The sequence below is a fragment of the Scyliorhinus torazame genome, chromosome 8 (assembly GCF_047496885.1).
Source record: "Scyliorhinus torazame isolate Kashiwa2021f chromosome 8, sScyTor2.1, whole genome shotgun sequence".
Taxonomy (NCBI): Eukaryota; Metazoa; Chordata; class Chondrichthyes; order Carcharhiniformes; family Scyliorhinidae; genus Scyliorhinus; species Scyliorhinus torazame.
In genome coordinates this window covers 40,976,501-40,996,903 of record NC_092714.1, presented here as the reverse complement: position 1 = coordinate 40,996,903, position 20,403 = coordinate 40,976,501, and the positions used below count along the sequence as shown (strand labels likewise).

General features: G+C 46.2%; 1 protein-coding gene across 1 annotated transcript in view; it reads right to left on the bottom strand.

The window, feature by feature from the left end:
• hunk (hormonally up-regulated Neu-associated kinase) overlaps positions 1 to 20,403 on the bottom strand; it is a 100,824-nt gene that overhangs the window by 54,801 nt on the left and 25,620 nt on the right. The window contains exon 3 of the mRNA XM_072513436.1: positions 4,745 to 4,800. Within this exon, the coding sequence (XP_072369537.1) occupies positions 4,745 to 4,800 (56 nt within the window). The remainder of the gene's footprint in view (positions 1 to 4,744; positions 4,801 to 20,403) is intronic.

Here is a 20,403-nt window from a genome sequence, read left to right as displayed (position 1 = left end):
ATGTGGACACCCTTTTCCACTTTCCCATTTGACTGTGGGTAGCGCGGACTGGATGTTACATGCCGAAAGCTGTAGCGGTCTGAGAACTCTTTCCATTCCCAGCTCGCGAAGCAGAGACCATTATCTGACATCACCACACGCGGGATTTCATGTTGCGCGACTGTCTCCTGGCACGCCTTGATGACAGATGAAGACATGAGATCATGGAGTTTCAGTATCTCCGGATAGTTTGAGTAATAGTCCATGATCAAGATGTAATCACGCCCTGCGGCATGAAATAGGTCAATGCCCACTTTTGTCCATGGCGCCATTGTGAGTTTGTGTTGCTGCAGTGGTTCTTTACACTGTGCGGATTGATGTCTTTGACAGGTGTCACATGTCATGACCATGTCCATTATGCCTTGATTCATGCCGGGCCAGTACACAGCCTGTCGTGCTCGCCTTTTGCATTTCTCAATTCCTAGGTGGCCTTCGTGAATCTTACGTAGCATCTCGGCGCGGAGTGTGGCCGGAATCACAATCTGCGCATTGCATAGCAGCAGGTCGTCAACTTCAATCAGTTCTGACTTGACATTCTGAAATAGTGGACATTGTCCCCTCATCCAACCGTGCTGGAGTAGGTGCAGCACCCTCCGTAAGGTTGCATCTTTCTGCGTCTCCTGTCAGATTAGGCAAAGCTTCTCATCCGAAGCAGGCAAATTCTCCATGCATAACTGTGTTTGGGCCTCGATTTCTCTGATAGGGGCTGATGGTGCGTTATCAGTGCCAATTGATCGGGACAGTGCATCGGCAATGGCAAGATCTCTTCCCGGAGTGTATACGAGGTTGAAATCATACCTTCACAGCTTCATCATGATGCGCTGCAGACGAGGTGTCATGTCATTTAAATCCTTGTCTATGATATGGACCAACGGTCTGTGGTTGGTTTCCACTATGAACGTGGGCAGGCCGTACATATAGTCATGGAACTTCAGAATCCCAGTGAGGAGTCCGAGGCATTCTTTTTCGATTTGTGCATATCTGCACTCAGTTGGGGTCATGGCCCTGGACGTGTATGCCACCGGGACCCAGTCAGACTGGTCGGCCTGTTGGAGGAGAACGGCGCCAATCCCGTCCTGGCTGGCATCAGTGGAGATCTTGGTGGGTCTGGCTGCGTCAAAGAAACCAAGGGTCAGTGCCCTCGTTAGTTGCTGTTTGAGATCCACCCATTAATTTTGGTGACGTTGTGTCCACTCAAACGCAGTGGTCTTTCGTAGGAGATTGCGTAAAGCTGCCGTCCGTGCGGACAGGTTTGGGATGAACCTGCCGAGGAAGTTGATGAAGCCCAGAAATCGTAGCACCGCCTTCTTGTCGTGTGGTGTCTTCATGGTCCCGATTGCAGCGATTTGCGCCTCATCAGGGCTGACACCCTGAGATGAGATGGTGTCACCCAAAAAGGTTACAGACTCCTTCGCAAATGTGCATTTTGCCTGGTTCGGTTTCAAACCGTATTTGTGAATCCTCTGGAACACCTTCTTCAGACGACAGAGGTGATCTTCTTCAGTGGTGGACCATACGATGATGTCATCCACATAGACTCTGACACCCTCAATGCCCTCGATCATTTGCTCCATTATTCTGTGGAAGATCTCTGACGCAGAGATAATGCCGAAGGGCATGCGATTGAAACAGAAACGTCTGAATGGCGTGTTGAACATGCACAGTTATCTGCTCGAGTCATCGAGCTGTATCTGCCAAAAGCCCTGCAAAGCGTCGAGTTTGGTGAAGATACAAGCATTCGCCATCTCAGACGTGATCTTTTCACGCTTGGGGATGGGGTAGTGTTCCTGGCGAGTGTTCTGGTTCAGGTCCTTCGGGTTTATGCATATGCGAAGATCTCCAGAAGGTTTCTTAACACAGACAATGGAGCTAACCCAGTCAGTCGGCTGTGTGACTCGCGATATTAAGCCTTGTGATTGCAGTCTATTGAGTTCCTCTTTCAACTTCTCCCGCAGTGGAGTTGGAACCCTCCTGGGCGGCTGAATGACGGGTTAGGCGTCTGTCTTCAGCATGATTTTGTATTGGGAGGGTAAGGTGCCCATGCCTTTAAATACGTCGGGGTATTCTTGTAGCATGCTGTGGATTTTAGCTTCCAGGCTTGATGGATCCTGGGTATGCATGTAAATGCGTTGCACCAACCGCAAGTCTTTGCAGGCCTGAGCGCCTAACAGTGATGATTTATTGTCGTCTGCAATCTCGAATCGTAGCTGCTTGCGTATCGTCTTGTTGTCCACCCGGAGATGGCACGATCCCTTTGAGGCAATCTGCCGTTGTAGTCCTTCAGCCGACATGCAGCGGGTTTTATTTCATGGTCTCCTGGAATCGAATGGAGATCCTTACTAGTGAGGAGGTTAGCTGAGGCCCCAGTGTCAAGTTTGAAGACTAATGGAAAGTCATTGACTTGCACAGTCGCTGTCCACTCACTGCTGGAATCAATGCTGTTGACCGGGTGAGGCGTGGCCATTGCTGCGTCATGTTCCTCAATTGTCTCGATCGTGTCCACAACAAGCGGGTTGTCGCAAGCGAGGTTGTCCTCATCCGAGGAATACTCATTATTGTTTTTTTTGTGCTCCGTTGAGTCTATGCTTTTTACGTTGAAGTTCATGTGTTTCTGTCTTGTTGTCTTCATTTGCAGTGCAGCTCTGCACTGTGAGGCAAAGTGGTTGTATTTGCCACACTTTAAACATTGTTTTCCAGAAGCTAGACATTGCCCTTTTAAGCGGACGTGTCCGCAGCGGGGACACGTCATGATGCTGTCCCTCCACGCTCGCGCATGCGCAGTAGGATTTTCTTCCGTGTCAAATCTTCGGGGGAACTGCGCATGCGTGTGGCCTGCATCCAGGTTCGCGCGCGGGATTGCCGTTCAAGGAGTGTCTTCCGGAAGCCTGGGCCACCATTTTGACGGGCTCAACTTCGTGGTGAAGGCCTTGGTCCCGGTAAGTAAACTCCTCATATTCTTCTTTACTTTTTTCATAAGTAGAGCATCTTTGCATGGCTGTTTCTAGGGTTAGGTCTTTTTGTTTTAATAAGGATTTTCTAAGTCCCTCATCAGATATACCTTTGACTATCTGGTCTCTGATGAGGGAGTCACGGAGGTTTTCAAAGTTGCAGGATTGAGCGAGTAATTTTAAATCAGTTACAAAACTGCTGAAAGATTCTCCCGGTTTTTGCAAACGCCTGGTGAACGTGAATCTTTCAAATATCTCACTGACTTCAGATTGACAGTGGGTTTCAAATTTTTTGATGGTTATTTCCAGCTTGCCCTTGTCCTCCCCTTCCAGGTAAGTAAAGGAATTATATATTTCTAATGCCTGCGGTCCTGCCAGGGATAAGAGCAAGGCTATCTTCCTGGCATCAGACACTGAGGTTAGATCCTTAGCTTCTAGATATATTTTGAACTGTTGTATGAAAAGTTTCCAATTGGAATGCATATTACCAGTGGTCTTGAGCAGGCGTGGAGGTTGGATTGGGTCCTTCGTGCCGATTGGTACCTGAAGGGTCTGAATGCTGCGAGGCCTTCCTTGGTCGAATGTCTGGTTTGCTGAAACCACTCCCGGTACTATATGTTATTCTCTAATTCTAAATAACGACTGTAGACTTACAGTTAACACAAACACTTTATTCAAAGGGTTCGTTCTGCTTCTAGATCTCAACAAGATGTAAAACAGTCAAGAGGTATCACCAGTGAAACTAAGGTAAGCTGCCTATGCTGAGCTGTCTCTGTGTGCTGCTGCTCACTAGCTCTGTGTTTCTAAAAGAGGCGATCCTGCCTTGGGCTCGACCCTTTATACCCGTCTCTGATACTCCCTCTAGTGATGCTCTGGCTGTCACATATGTGCTGCAGTCCCTGGTGTATGTGCAGATGTATGTACAGATGTACACAAACCTGAGGGTCACCATACCTCAGGCGAGGTTGAGAAGGCGGGGCCCTCATGGATAACCTCAGGCAGTACGGGAATTAAACCCATGTTGTTGGCATCAGCTCCGCTTCGCAAACCAGCCATTAAGCCAAATGAACTAAACCATCCCCACTGCTTGGTATTAGCAGCAGTAAACTAAAATTTAACATTGCTCTTTCGTAAAATTTCTCATTCAGAATTACTTGCAAGCCATGCATTTATGTAACTTCATAAGGTTCAAAATATCTCAAACACTTCCCCGAATGAATGGCATTTGGCGTGCAGTGAATATTGTGATGTCATTACAAATTACAATGGTTCACCTCTCACTGCTAGAATCCAATCCACCATTCATTAATCTCAGAATTGTGGCCATTTTCCAGATTTCGCAGTTTACGGTTTAAAAACTCAAATTTGGAAAAAACGGAAAATGATGAAATAAGAGCAGGTTGATCAGAATCTAAAAGAGAAAAGACAGGACAAGATTTTGGGTGCGTACCTCTTCTGAAGACAAAGGACTCACCCAAAACATTAATGCACTGCTTCTTTGTCGAATACTAACTGACCTGCCATGCTTTATTAGCATGCTGTCTTATTTCATATTCCTAGTAATTTTGGTTTTCCCTCTCGATTCCTCCCGATTGTCGCTTTCTAATCCAATTTCTGCCTCCGCCCTCTCCTAGAACAATCTTCATATGTTTCTTTAACTCCTCTGAATTTTTCTAATTTCACAGCACAATATTCCCTTCCAATTTTCCTCGGCAGTGAAAACTAGCCAGCTCTGAACATTTGCTGACAGAATGTACCTATTAATTTTAGATTGTTCTTTTCATCCAGTAAAAGGTTTTCAATCTTCAGATCCCTGCAACAACAAAAAAGAAACTCAATAATTCAGTCGGAAAGCCTGTTACAGAGCAACATAGCATTAACAATATTGTAAAGCACTAATATTAATGACCTAGACCTTGGTGTGCTGGGAACAAGTTACAGGTTTGTGTATGACACTAAACTTGGAAGCATTGTGAACTTTGTTAGTATCTCCCTACTCTCATCGCTGGGAAGATCATTGCCCAAATCCTCGCTAGCTGCCTTCTCCCTGTTTCTTAAGAAATCCTTCTGGAAAGCCAGTGTGGCTTCCGACCAAACCGTGGGACAGCAGACAGGATTTTCACTACTTGACAACTTCAAGAGAAATGCCAGGAGCAACGTCAACCACCCAACGTGGCCTTCACCAATCTGACCAAGGCTATTGGCTCAGTCAATCGGGAAGTGCTATGGAAAACCCTGCCAAAGGCTGGCTGCCCAGAGAAATTCATCAACATCCTCTGACTCCTCCATGTCAAGATGTTGGCGATGGTCCTCACTTACAGCAATATGACAGAAACCTTTGAGGTCAAGACTGGAGTCAAGCAGGGATGTATCATCGCCCACTCCCTTTTCTCCATCTTCATCGCCACCATCCTTCACCTTGTCAAGGACAAGCATCCCAGTGGAGTGGATATTACCTGCAAGATGGATGGAAAACTTTTCAACTTCAACCAGTTAAAATCCAAGAAAAAACGACACTGGCATCACTCGTGGAACTTCAGTATGTGGTTGACTTCGACATCTTCACTCTCTCAGAAGAGAATCTCCAAGCCATGCTTCACGCCTTCGCACAAGCATACCAAAGAATCGGTCTTCATAAAACCATAAGACATAGGAGCAGAATTAGGCCACTCGGCCCATCGAGTCTGCTCCGCCATTCAAGCATGGCTGATAATTTCTCATCCTCATTCTCCTGCCTTCCCCCCATAACCCCTGATCCACTTATTAATCAAGAACCTATCTATCTCTATCTTAAAGGCATTCAGTGATTTGGCCTCCACAGCCTTCTGCGGCAAAGAATCTCAACCTCAAAAAGACTCAAGTCTTTTACTAACCCGCCCCAGGGCAAGATCCGGTCTCTCCCTCCATCAAGATCAATGGAGAAAGCCTACATTTCTCACACCTGAGGAGCCACCTCTCCTCTAAGGGTTACTTTGACGCAGAGATCACCATTATATACAATCCACGAGCACTTCCTTTGGTACCTAAGGACGAGAATCTTTGACGACTGCAACATCTGTGCTGACACCAAGATCCTCGTGTACAAGGTGGCCGTTCTTCCAACTCTTCTATACAGTTCAGAAACTTGGACTACATACAGAGACCAAGTCAAAGGCTCTGGAGAAGTTCCATCAAACACTGTCTGAGATGGATTCTCGACATCAGCTGGGTGGACTGGCGTACATCAACGTCCTTGAAGGAGACAAGAGCATCAGCATCGAGGCCACGATCATCCAAAACCAACAAACAGGTAAGATGGATTGGAAGATTCTGCAAGGAGCACCCCCTCCAATCACAGGCTCATATAGTGAGAGTGAGTGTTTGTGTGTTCGTGATAGCGAGAGAGAGAGACAAGAGTGCATGGGATTGAGAGAGAGAGTGCGTGTGTGTGGGAGTGAGAGAGAGAGTGAGCAAGGATGCGTGTATGTGTGTGTGTATGTGTAGGAAAGAGGGAGAGAGGGTTCTGTCTAACCACAAATAATCAGAGTACGTTTTAGCAGGGTTGTTCCCAGCACTACCCCGCTGTCTAACGGCACTCAGATGCTATTTTGGGCCCTGGTGGGGAACCCCCCCCAGACCCCCCCCCCCCCCCCCCCAACGCTGCACAGCGTCATTTCCTGTACTGAGGTGTTCCAGCGAGCAGAGCTCCTTAGTGTAGGAATAGATTGGGACACCATTTCTAAACAATGCTCCAATCTCTTGATCCCCTGTCATGAGCCCTGGACTCCCCCACACCACACCCAATGCCTGATACCGGCATTGCCAAAAGCTGCAAGCCTTGCAACTTGGCACTGTCAGCCTGGCACCCAGGCAGTGCCCCTGCCAGCCACTATCAGGATGCCCAGGAGGCACTAACAGTGGCAGGGTGCCACCCCGTCCAGAGGCCGACCACCCCGGGGCCTCCGAGCACCTGGGAGACCCCTCCCCTCAACCCAAAATGCTGTTCCACCAGGTCCCCGTTTGTGGGGACCAGTGCTGAATGGTGCCCGGCTGGGTGTCCTCAGCGGTAGGTCCCGGGTGGCCGTTCAATCCGGCGCGAGTATAGTTAAAAGAGCTTTTAAGCTCTTTTAACTATGCGAGTCTGGATCCCGCCCATTGTGGGTGGAATCCAGATTGCGTCGTCTCACGAGAGGTGGTTAGATCTCGCAAGGTGTGAAGACCGTTGGGTTCTTCCGGGCGGGTTCCACTCTGATTCCGGTGGGACGTGGCCGGTAGATCGTAATAATAATAATATTTATTGTCACAAGTATGCTTCCTGTGTGTGGGTGGGATTGAGGGTGTGTGTGTGTGTGTGTGTGTCGGAATGAGACAGAGAGAGTGTGTGTTTGTGTGGAGGAGAGTGAGTGTAGGAGTGAGTGAAAGTGAGAGAGCGAGTGTGTGGTGTGCAGGCATGAGAGGGAGTGTGTATGTGCCTTACTGCCAGTCTCGGGCTTCTCACTTACTCTCACAGTCACATACACAGAGTGGATGAGGGTGAGTGAGTAATCATCCAGACACCAGACTGAGTCGACGCATGCACACACTGATCCTCTCTCACTCTGGTTATTTTTTATTAATTACTCTTTTTTTAAAGTTCACAACTATGCTACATCGTCATGAGGACAGATTTGCCTCAAGCGGACAGGGCGGGAAGACTAAAAGGTATGACAGTTGATGAGCAGTGGCAGTTGTTTCAGGAAATATTCAATTCCACCCGACTAAAATGAATTTCAGAGAGGAAGAAAGATTGTAATAGGAGGAAAAACCCTCCATGGCTAAGCAAGAAAGTTAAAAATTACATAAAGATTAAAACTAAGGCATACCATATTGCAAAGACCAGTGGCAGACTGAAAGATTGGGAAACTCTTAAAGATCAACAAAGGGTTACTAAAAAAGTAATAAAAAGAGCAAAAGTAAATTATGAAAGAAAACTAGTACAAAATATAAAAAAGGATAGCAAAAGTTTCTATAAGTATATAAAAGGGAAGAGAGTAGCTAAAGTGAATGTTGGCCCCTTAGCGGATGAGACCAGGGAGTTAATAGCGGGGAACAGAGAACTGGCAGAGACGCTAAATCAATATTTTGCCTCAATTTTCACAGTGGAGGACACTCGTACCATCCCAATTGTAACAGGTAATGTAGAAGTAATAGAAAGGGAGGAACTTTGAACAATCATAATCAATTGGGAAAAAGTACTAAACAAACTATTGGGATTGAATGCAGACAAGTCCCCAGGACCTGATGGCCAATATGCTAGGTTCTTAAAGGAAGTGGCAGCAGAGATTATGGATCTATTCTCTAATATTCTATCAAAGGTTATAGGGGGAAGGCAGGATCAGGCTATTGAGAAGGATGATCAGCCATGATCATAATGAATGGCGGGAAGGCGGAGCAGGCTCCTCCTGCTCCTATTTTCTATATTTCTATTCCAAAAGTCCCTGGATGCAGGAAAGGTTCCAGTGGATTGGAAAAATGCTAATGTAACACTCTCATTCAAAAAGGGAGGGAGGCAGAAACTACAGACCAGTTAGTTTAACATTGTCGTTAGGAAATTGTTAGAAACCATTATTAAAGAAGCAATAACAGCACATTTAGAAAGTCAAAACGCAATCCATCAGAGTCAGCATGGTTTTATGAAGGGTAAATTGCATTTGATAAATTTGCTAGAGTTCTTCGAAGATATAACAAGCCAAGTGGATAATGGGCTTCCTGTAGATGTAGTATATCTGGACTTCCAGAAGAAATTTGATAAGGTGCCACATAAATGGCTAATAGACAAGGTAAGATCTCATGGGATTAGGGGTAATTCATTAGCTTGGATAGAAGACTAGCTAATCGACAGAAGTCAGGATAAATGGGACTTTTTCTGGTTTGCAAAATGTAAATAGTGGGGTGCGACAGGGTTCGGTCCTCAGGCCCCAACTATTTACAATCTATATTAACAACTTGGATACAGGGATAGAAGGTACTACAGCTGAATTTGCAGATGACACTAAAATAGGTGGAATAGTAAGTTGCAATGAAGAAATAAGACATTTGCAAATGGATAAAGATGGGTGCGTTGAGTGGGCAAAAATTTGACAAATGGAGTTAACATGGAAAAGTGTGAGGTTATCCATTTTGGTTATTAAAATGGAAAAGCAACTTACCACCTAAATGGAAAGAAACTTCAGAGTGCTTCGGTGCAGAGGGATCGGAGTGCCCTCGTGCATGAATCACAGAAAACTAGCATGCAGGTAAAGCAGATAAAAAGAAAGCCAAATGGAATTCTGACCTTTATAGCTAAAGGAATAATTTATAAAAGTAGGAAACAGTTGCTGCAACTGTAAAAGGCATTGGTGAGATTGCACTTGGAGTACTGTGTACAGTTTTGGTCCCCTTATTTGAGGAAAGCTGTAGTTGCATCGGAGATAGTTTAGAAGAGGTTCACTAGTTTGATTCCAGAGATGAGGGGTTTGTCTTATGAAGAGAAATTCAGCAATTTAAGCCTATACTCTCTCGAATTTAGAAGAATGAAAGGAGATCTAATTGAGGTATATAAGATGATAATAAGTATTGACAAAGTAGACATGGAGCAGATGCTTCCTCTTGTGGGATAATCTAGAACGAGAGGTCATAGTTTTAACATAAGGGGTAGCAGATTTAAATCAGAGATGAGGAGAAATTACTTCTCTCAAAGGGTCATGAATCTGTGTAATTGTTTGTGTGTAATTGGCGGCATGGTGGCACAGTAGTTAGCATCGCTGCCCCACAGCTCCAGGGACCAGGTTCAATTCCGGCCTCGGGTGACTGTGGAGTTTGCACTTTCTCCCCGTGTCGGAGTGGGTTTCCTCCGAGTGCTCCAGTTTCCTCCCATAATCCAAAGATGTGCAGGTTAGGTGAATTGGCCACGCAAAATTGTCCCTTAGTGTCCGAAAGGTTAGGTCGGGTACCGGCTATGGGGATAGGATGGGGGCCTAGGTAGGGTGCTCTTTCAAAGGGTCAGTGCAGACTCAATGGACCGAATGGCATCCTTCTGCACTGTAGAGATTCTATATCAGAATAGAGGAGAATTTGCTATTCCTATTCCAGAGTGCAGAGGATGCCAGGACATTGAGTACATTTAAGAAGGAGATAGACAGATTTTTAATTAGTAAAAGGGTTGTGGAGAACGGGCAGGAAAGTGGAGTTGAGGCCGAGATGAGATCAGCCACGATCGCATTGAATGGTGGAGCTGTCTCAAGGGGCTGAATTGTCTACTCCTACTCCTGTTCCTAGTCCTTTTGGCATTGCTTTATTTTTGCTCAGCAATTGCTTATTTTCTTCAAATCTCAACATTTTTTTTGAACTTTAGTTTAAAGTTGTGTTGAAATTTATCTTTCTGAAATTTGTTCATTGGCTTCTTGAGTAACAAAATAAATGGAAATTTAGGAGGCAGACAGGTCATCATAGGTGATCTCTCTCACTCTTTATATCATCAATTTAAGAGGCTCTCTTAGAGCTTGGCCTATTGCCAGGAAAAATCTGCTCAAGAGGTATTTTGTTCCCAGTGCTCAACCTTACTAAATAGCATAATGTAAATTTAACCTGCTGTTCTTATTTATTTTAACTGCAGTAAGTGCTTTACTGTCAGAGTGCACTGTGTTATGTTTCTACGGTATGGATGTATGTGATGTATGCACAAATGTATGAATGTAGGTAGACATGAAATATTTACTGTTTTTAACTAATGACTGTATGATTAAGGGCACGATCTAACCAAAGCCTGTGCCAGCCTCACCGAAAAGGCGCCGGGATATGGCGACTAGGGGCTTTTCGCAGTAACGTCATTTGAAGCCTACTTGTGACAATAAGCAATTTTCATTTTTCATTTCATTTCAAATTGCAATAGAAACCTGTGTCAAGCGCGTTTAGCCAGGTGTTTCCAGCCAGAGTACCAGGCTGGTAGTGTCAAGGTGCCTAGGTGGCCCCAGCAGTGGCAGTGTGCCACCCTGCCCAGAGGGCAAACACCTGGGGGCCTCCGATCCCGTGGGGCACCGCCCCACAATTCCGTTTGGTACCAGTTTGTGAGGACCAGTACTTAACAGCGCTCGCCTGAGATCTCCGAGGCAAAGGGGTTAGAGCCCAGGTCGATCAGGCTAGCTGCATTTTAGAGACGAGCTGTCTCATTCTAATATGAAGATTTGCCAAATACTGATCCTGCCCCATTCAGATCACATGACAAGTCGAGTAGATCCCAGAAGAGGGATCACCGGGTGCGTCGCACCCCCGTTTGGCGCAACACAGCCGGTAGATTGTGCCCTATATGTTAGACTGGGGGTGAAGCCAAAGACAAATTTTCACTTTTGCTTGGACATTAAAACTTTATTCTATTATATTATATTATATTCCATTAAAGCATAAAGCATTTATGGCTCCATTAGCTGGGGCATAGAATATAAGAGCAAAGAAGTTTTGTTGAACTTGTATAAGTCACTATAGTTCAGCCTCAGCTGGGGTGTTTTATCCAGTTCCGAAGTCTTACTTTAGGGCAACACTTAAATCATCATTGATGCACTATTAGTGGCTCAGTTTACTGCATGAGCTTAAAGTTCCCATAAAATGCTATAGTATACTGGTAAATGTGTGTGCTTAATATTTATGTTTGTGCTATTTAACAAAGATGTTAATCAATACATTTTTTAAAATAGGGAAAACAAGGAATTGATGCAAACACATTAACAAACTGGCAATGCATCAGCCTCAGATATGTATGTAAGGTTTGTGACTGCAATAAATGACTCTTCCAATGTCCCTTCCAAACTCTGATTGTAATCCCAGAATAAATTAAAATACATTCAACTTCTAAACATGTATCTATTTCTAGGAAATAGTTTGACATAATCCTGTGCGTGAGGTTATCAGCTGCACTGAAAGGTATGTACAAGCATTATAGATTCTCACTGACCTAACTGAGATGAACCATCTGTGCAGAAAATGTACAATAATAAGTATCATTTGGTAGGTTTAATTTATCTTTCAGTATGGTGCCCATTATGGTGACAGTTAGTTCAAAACTTTGTAATTTTTCTGCACATTCATTGTTTAGGTTGAGCTTCATTTGTCCAAATTCCTGATTGGGCCTGCAATTCCTGGGGGCGGGCCACTGTCCTCAATTGGTCGGTGACCTTGGCAGCAGACATTTGCTTGGTCGCCGATGTCAATATGCCTCCTTGTGTCCCAAATTGCGATCACCTCCCCCTCTCGACACCTGTGCTCCTGCCAACTCCAGAAAATTCATCCCTTTGTTTTGAACCAGCCATATAGGCCAAAGCGCGAGATCATGAAAACATAAAAAATTGGAACTGGAGTAGCCATTTGGTCCTTTGCGTTTGCTTTCCCATTCATAAAGGTTAGGGGTGTCCTTCTCCACCACCTCTCTGTGTTATCTTTATATCCCTGGATTTCTTTAATATTCATTACTCTATCAATCTCAGCCTTGAATATACCAAGGCATCATTTGAAGCCTACTTGTGACAATAAGCGATTTTCATTTTTCATTTCATTTCATTTCATTTCAAATTGCAATAGAAACCTGTGTCAAGCGCGTTTAGCCAGGTCTGGTACCAAGGTCATCCCCACACCCCCACTACTTGCCTTCAAACAACCGCGCAACCTCAAACAAACCATTGTTTGCAGCAAACTACCCAGCCTTCAGAACAGTGACCACGACACCACACAACCCTGCCATGGCAATCGCTGCAAGACGTGCCAGATCATCGACATGGATACCGCTATTACACGTGCGAACACCACCCACCAGGTACGCGGTACATACTCGTGCGACTCGGCCAACGTTGTCTACCTCATACGCTGCAGGAAAGGATGTCCCGAAGCGTGGTACATTGGCGAGACCATGCAGACGCTGCGACAACGAATGAACGGACATCGTGCGACAATCACCAGGCAGGAATGTTCCCTTCCAGTCGGGGAACACTTCAGCAGTCAAGGGCATTCAGCCTCTGATCTCCGGGTAAGCGTTCTCCAAGGCGGCCTTCAGGACGCGCGACAACGCAGAATCGCCGAGCAGAAGCTTATAGCCAAGTTCCACACACATGAGTGTGGCCTCAACCGGGACCTGGGATTCATGTCGCATTACATTCATCCCCCACCATCTGGCCTGCAAAATCCTACCAACTGTCCTGGCTTGACACAATTCACACCTCTTTAACCTGGGGTTACACCATCTCTGGATCTGTAAAGATTTAATCACCTGCTAATGCTGACATTCCAAGCATTGTCTGGCATCTTTGAATCTGTCTATATATATGTTTCTGGAACATACCTCTTCATTCACCTGAGGAAGGAGCAGCGCTCCGAAAGCTAGTGACATCGAAACAAACCTGTTGGGGTTTAACCTGGTGTTGTAAAACCTCTTACTGTGCTCACCCCAGTCCAACGCCGGCATCTCCACATCATGAATATACTCATAGAACATAGAACTGTACAGCACAGTACAGTGCCTTCGGCCCACGATGTTGTGCCGAACTAGTTTGAAACTAAGATCAAATCAACCTACTCCCAATGATTCTAGTGCACTCCATATGCCTATCCAATAACCGCTTGAAAGTTCCTAAAGTGTCCGACTCCACTACCATAGCTGGGAGTGCGTTCCACGCCCCAACCACTCTCTGAGTAAAGAACCTACCTCTGACATCCCTCCAAAATCTTCCACCATGAACCTTATAGTTATGCCCCCTTGTAGCAGCTACATCCACCCGAGGAAAAAGTCGCTGAACGTCCACTTTATCTATCCCTCTCATCATCTTCTACACCTCAATTAAGTCACCTCACATCCTCCTTCGCTCCAATGAGAAAAGCCCTAGCTCCCTCAACCTTTCCTCATGAGACCTAATCTCCAATCCAGGCAGCATCCTGGTAAATCTCCTTTGCACCCTTTCCAATGCTTCCACATCCTTCCTATAATGAGGTGACCAGAACTGCACACAATACTCCAAATGTGGCCTAACCAAGGTCTTGTACAGTTGCAGCATAACCTCACGGCTCTTAAACGCAATCCCCCTGTTAATAAATGCTAACACACTATATTCTTCACGGCTCCATCCACTTGGGTGGCAACTTTCAGAGATCTATGGACATGAACTCCGAGATCTCTCTGCTCCTCCACATTCTTCAGAACCCTGCCGTTAACCCTGTAATCCGCATTCAAATTTGTCTTACCAAAATTAATCACCTCACACTTATCAGGGTTAAACTCCATCTGCCACTTTTCAGCCCAGCTCTGCATCCTGTCAATGTCTCTTTGCAGCCTACAACAGCCCTCCACATTATCCACTACTCCACAAATCTTGGTGTCATCAGCAAATTTACCAACCCAATCTTCAACTCCATCATCCAAGTCATTTATAAAAATCGCAAATAGCAGAGGACCCAGCACTGATCCCTGTGGTACACCGCTGGTGACTGGGCTCCAGGGTGAAAATTTACCATCTACCACCACCCTCTGTCTTCTATGTGATAGCCAGTTACTGATCCAATCGGCCAAATTTCCCTCTATGCCATGCCTCCTTACTTTCTGCATGAGCCGACCATGGGGCACCTTATCAAACTCCTTACTAAAATCCATGTATACGACATCAACTGCTCTACCTTCATGTACTTAGTTACCTCCTCAAAGAATACAATCAAACTTGTGAGGGAAGACTTACACCTCACAAATCTGTGCTGACTATCCTGGATTAAGCTGTATCTTTCCAAATGATCATAAATCCTATCCCTCAGGACCCTTTCCAATAATTTACCTATGACCGAAGTGAGACTAACCGGCCTATAATTCCCAGGGTTATACCTGTTCCCTTTCTTGAACAAGGGGACAACATTCGCCTCTCTCCAGTCTTCTGGCACTATTCCTATAGACAGTGAGGACATAAAGATCAAAGCCAAAGGCTCTGCAATCTCATCCCTTGCCTCCCAAAGAATCCTAGGATATATCCCATCAGGCCCAGGGGACTTATCTATCCTCAGGCTTCTCAAAATTTCTAACACATATTCCTTCTGAATATCTACCTCCTCCAGTCTACCAGCCTGTATCACACTATCCTCCTCAACAACATGGCCCCTCTCCTTTGTGAACACTGAAGAAAAGTATTCATTTAGGGCCTCGCCTATATCTTCAGACTCCATGCACACATTCCCACTACTGTCCTTGACCGGCCCTAACTTCACCTTGGTCTTTCTTTTATTCCTCACATAAGTGTAAAAAGCCTTGGGGTTTCCTTGATCCTACCGCCAAGGACTTCTCATGCCCCCTCTTAGCTCTCCCAAGCCCTTTCTTGAGTTCCTTTCTAGCTATCTTGTATCCCTCAAGTGCCCTAACTGATCCTTGTTTTCTCATCCTTACATAAGCCTCCTTCTTCCTCTTGACAAGACCTTCAACCTCTTTTGTAAACCATGGTTCCCTCACTCGACCATTTCCTCCCTGCCAGGGACATACATATCAAGGACATGCAGCATTTGCTCCTTGAATAAGCTCCACATCCCAATTGTTCCTATCCCTGACAGTTCCTGTTTCCATCTTATGCTCCCCAATTCTTGCCTAATTGCATTGTAATTACCCTTCTCCCAGTTATAAACCTTGCCCTGCCGTATGTTCCTATCTCTCTCCATTGCTATAGTGAAAGTCACCGAATTGTGGTCACTATCTCCAAAGTGCTCTCCCACAACCAAATCTAACACTTGGCCCGGTTCATTACCTAGTACCAAATCCATTGTGGCCCCGCCTCTTGTCGGTCTATCCACATATTATGTGAGGAAACCCTCCTGCACACACTGGATAAAAACAGCCCCAACCAAACTATTCGAATTATAGTGGTTCCAATCAACATTTGGAAAGTTAAAGTCTCCCATGACAACTACCCTGTGACTACCGCACCTATCCAAAATCTGCATTGCAATCTTTTCCTCCACATCTCTGTTACAGTTTGGGGGCCTATAGAAAACTCCTAACAAAGTGACCGCTCCTTTCCTATTTCTAACTTCAGCCCACACTACCTCAGTAGACAGATCCTCCTCAAACTACCTTTCTGCAGCCATTATACTATCCTTGATTAACAATGCTACTCCTCCACCTCTTTTACCACCTTCCCTAATCTTACTGAAACATCTAAACCCCGGAATCTCCAACCCAATTCCTGCCATGTTCTATCCACATCTCCGTAATGGCCACAACATCGTAGTCCCAGGTACCAATCCATGCTTCAAGCTCACCAACATTATTCCTGATGATCCTCGCATTGAAGTAGACACACTTCAACCCACTCAATGAAGAAGCACCTACAGCCCTGTGAAAATGAGAATTCCAAACATTCATAACCCTCTGAATTAAATTAAGGAATTGTTCCTACTTTCAGGCATAGATGGATAACTACTTATTCTGAAACTGTTTTCCCTAGTTCTAGACCCAGCCAGGGAAAAATCCTCTCAATACCTCAAGCCCCTTCAAAAATGTATATGTTTTAATGCAATCCCCTCTCCTTCTAAATTCTGGAGGATAAAGATCAGGGGCGAAATTCTCCGACCCCGCGCCGGGTCAGAGAATCACCGGGGGCTGGCATGAATCCTGCCCCCGCCGGTTGCCGAATTCTCCGGCACCGGAGATTCGGCGGGAGCGGGAATCGCGCCGTGCCGGTTGGCGGGCCCCCCCCCCCGCGATTCTCCGGCCTGGATGGGCCAAAGTCCTGCCTCTAAAATGCCTGTCCCGCTGGCGTAGATTAAACCACCTACCTTACCGGCGGGACAAGGCGGCGCGGGTGGGCTCCGGGGTCCTGGGAGGGGCGCGGGGCGATCTGACCCCGGGGGGTGCCCCCACGGTGGCCTGGCCCGCGATCGGGGCCCACCAATCCGCGGGCGGGCCTGTGCCGTGGGGGCACTCTTTCCCTTCCGCCTCTGCCACGGTCTCCACCATGGCGGAGGTGGAAGAGACTCCCTCCACAGCGCATGCGCGGGAATGCCGTCAGCGGCCGCTAACGCTCCCGCGCATGCGCCGCCCGGAGATGTCATTTCCGTGCCAGCTGGCGGGGCACCAAAGGCCTTTTCCGCCAGCTGGTGGAGCGGAAATTCGTCCGCCACCGACCTAGCCCCTTAAGGTTGGGGCTCGGCCTCCAAAGATGCGGAGCATTCCGCACCTTTGGGGCGGCGCGATGCCCGACTGTTTTGGGCGCCAGTCGGCGGACATCGCGCCGTTTACGGAGAATTTCGCCACAGGTGTGCCCAATTTCTCCTTACAAAACAATCCTCTCATCTCAGGAATCTACCAATCTTCATTACACCTCCTCTATCACCATCCTTAATTAAGGAAGCTAAAATGTTGTTTCCTGGTCTTATACATTCTATATTTTTCTCTGAAAGCAATTTGAAAGCAATAAATGTAATATTCTTCCAGGAAATGGACACATTTCTGAAATAAGTGCCACGTGAAGTTTCAGAGAAATCAATTTAAGGTCATTTATATCTTGATTTAGTGGCCAAACATTCTCTACAGTATTTATCAGGCAATAAACCTTGTAGCCTGCATTTTCACGGAGCCGGGCTGAATTCAAAGGCCTTTAAAAGTGCCGGGAAGGTCCTCATTACAGGATTTCCATCCCCATTCAATGCGGCAGCAACTTTCGCCAGTGCAGAATTGGGTGCAAGTAGTGGGCCTGCAACCTGCACCTGGCTGGCTCCATTGCGTGGTTAGGAATCCCATACACCACACTTTTCATGAAGTCCAGCCAGCTTCTTGAGGTTTCATGGTTTGTGCTCCTCAGAGGAGTTATGAACCATTGTGTGAATCCAGGAACCTTTTGGAAGGTGAGTTTAAAAGTTCTTACCCATGGATGTCAGGATTGTCGTATGGGATTACATTGACTAGGCCTGCATTCAGTAGAGTTCAGAAGAATGAGAGGGGATCTCAATGAAACGTGTAAAATTACAAAAGGGCCAGACAGACTGGATGCAGGGGTGTTCTCTCCTCTGACTGGGGTGTATAGAACAAGGGATCATAGTCTCAGGATATGGGGTAGGCCATTTAGGACTGAGATAAGGAGTTATAGACTCTAAAGGCATCAAGGGGCATGGGGAGAGTATGGTAGGAGTGTGGCGTTGAGATAGAGGATGAGTTATGATCATACTGAATGGCGGAGTAGGATCCTAGGGCCAAATGTCCTACTCCTGCTCTTATTTTCTATGTTTCTATGATCTTCATATTCCCCCTCTATGCTCCTTCCATGCTTCTATGATTCCTGCATCCTCCACGGACACTCACCCTGTATGTGCAGGATGGCAAGTCTTGAAATACTCATGAAAAAACAACCATTCAGAAATAGTCATAGTGTCATAGAATCATAGCGCACAGAAAAGGCCCTTCGCCCCATTGCATCTGCACAGGTCAAAAACAGTCACCTAACCATTCTAATCCCATTTTCCAGCACTTGGCCATAGCCTTGTGTGCCCTGGGATCGCAAGTGCACATCTAAATATTGCTTAAATGTTATGAGGATTTCTGCCTCCACCATCCTTTTAGGCTACAAATTCCTAACTCCCACCAGTCTCTGGATGAAAAGGTTTTTCCTCATATCCCCCCTTTACCTCCTGCCCCTTACCTTAAACCAATGCCCCCTGGTCATTGACTTCTCCACCAAGGGGAAATGTTTGCTCCTGTCTCCTCTATCCATGCCCCTCATAATTTTATACATTTCAATCATGTCCCCCCTCAGCTCCAAGGAAAACAATCCAAGTCTATCCAATCTCTCTTCAGAACTAACACTCTCCAGCCCAGGCACTATCCTGGTAAATTCCCTCTGCACCCTTTCCAGTGCTATCACATCCCTCCTATAATATGGATTCCAGAACTCACACAATACTCTAACTGTGGCCTAAGCAATGTTTTATACAGTTCCAGCATAACCTCCCTGCTCTTAAACTCTACGCCTTGGCTAATAAAGGCAAGGCAAGCAGAACACAGGGAGCTAGGGAAGAGGTTAAGGAATCGGACCTCAAAGGTAGTGATCTCAGGATTACTACCCATGCCAGGTAGAAATGACAGGGTATATTGGATGAATACATAGAACATCGAACATAGAACATACAGTGCAGAATGAGGCCATTCGGCCCATCGAGTCTGCACTGACCCATTTAAGCCTATCCCCTACTTCCACCCTATCCCCGTAACCCAATAATCCCTCCTAACCTTTTTTGGTCACTAAGGGCAATTTATCATGGCCAATCCACATAACCTGCACGTCTTTGGACTGTGGGAGGTAACCGGAGTACCCGGAGGAAACCCACGCAGACACGGGGAGAACGTGCAAACTCCGCACAGGCAGTGACCCAACGGAGAATCTAACCTGGGACTCTGGCGGAGTGAAGCCACAGTGCTATCCACTTGTGCTACCATGCTGCCCTACAGAAAGTCCCCTAGTTGCCACACTCTGTACACTGAGGGAGAATTCAGAATGTCTAAATTACCTAACAAGCACCTCTTTCGGGACTTGTGGCAGGAAACTGGAGCACCCGACGGAAACCCATGCAGACACGGGGAGAACGTGCAGACTCCACACAGACATTGACCCAAGCCGGGAATCGAACCTGCGACCCTGGTGCTATGAAGCAACCATGCTAACCACTGTGCTACTGTGCCCCCTGTGGCTGAAGAGATGGTGTCAGGAGGAGGGTATCAGATTCTTGGGTCATTGGGACCGGTTCTGGGGGAGTTGGGACCTGTACAAATTGGACAGGCTACACCTGGGCAGGACTGGGACTGATGTCCGAGGTGGGCTATTTGCTAGAGCGGTTGGGGAAGGTTTAAACTAATATGCCGGGGGATGGGAACCTATGCAAGGAGTCAGAGAAAGAGAGAGCAAGGACAAAAGCAAAAGGTAGAAAAGGGAATAAGAAAGGTGATAGGTGGAGAAACCAAGGGCAAAATTCAAACAGGGTAAACAAGAAAAATATTGGGAGCAAGACAAGCAATGTGAAAAAGGCAAACTTTAAGGCTCTGAGCCTTATTGCACAGAGCATTTGCAATAGAGTGGATGAACTAATCGCGCAGATAGATATAAATGGGTATTATATAATTGGGATTAAGGAGACATGGCTGCAGGGTGAACACGGATGGGAACTGAATGTCCCAGGGTATTCAGTATTTAGGAAGGACAGGCATAAAAGAAAAGGTGGTGGCGTGGCACTGCTGGTTAAAGAGGAAATTTACACAATAGTGAGAAAGGATATTAGCTCTGACAGTGTGGAATCTGGGTAGAGTTGAGAAATACCAAGGAGCAAAAACATTAGTGGGTGTCATATATAGACCCCCAAACTGCAGTGGTGATGTTGGGAAGGCATTAAACACAATATTAGAGATACATGTAATAAGGCAATATCG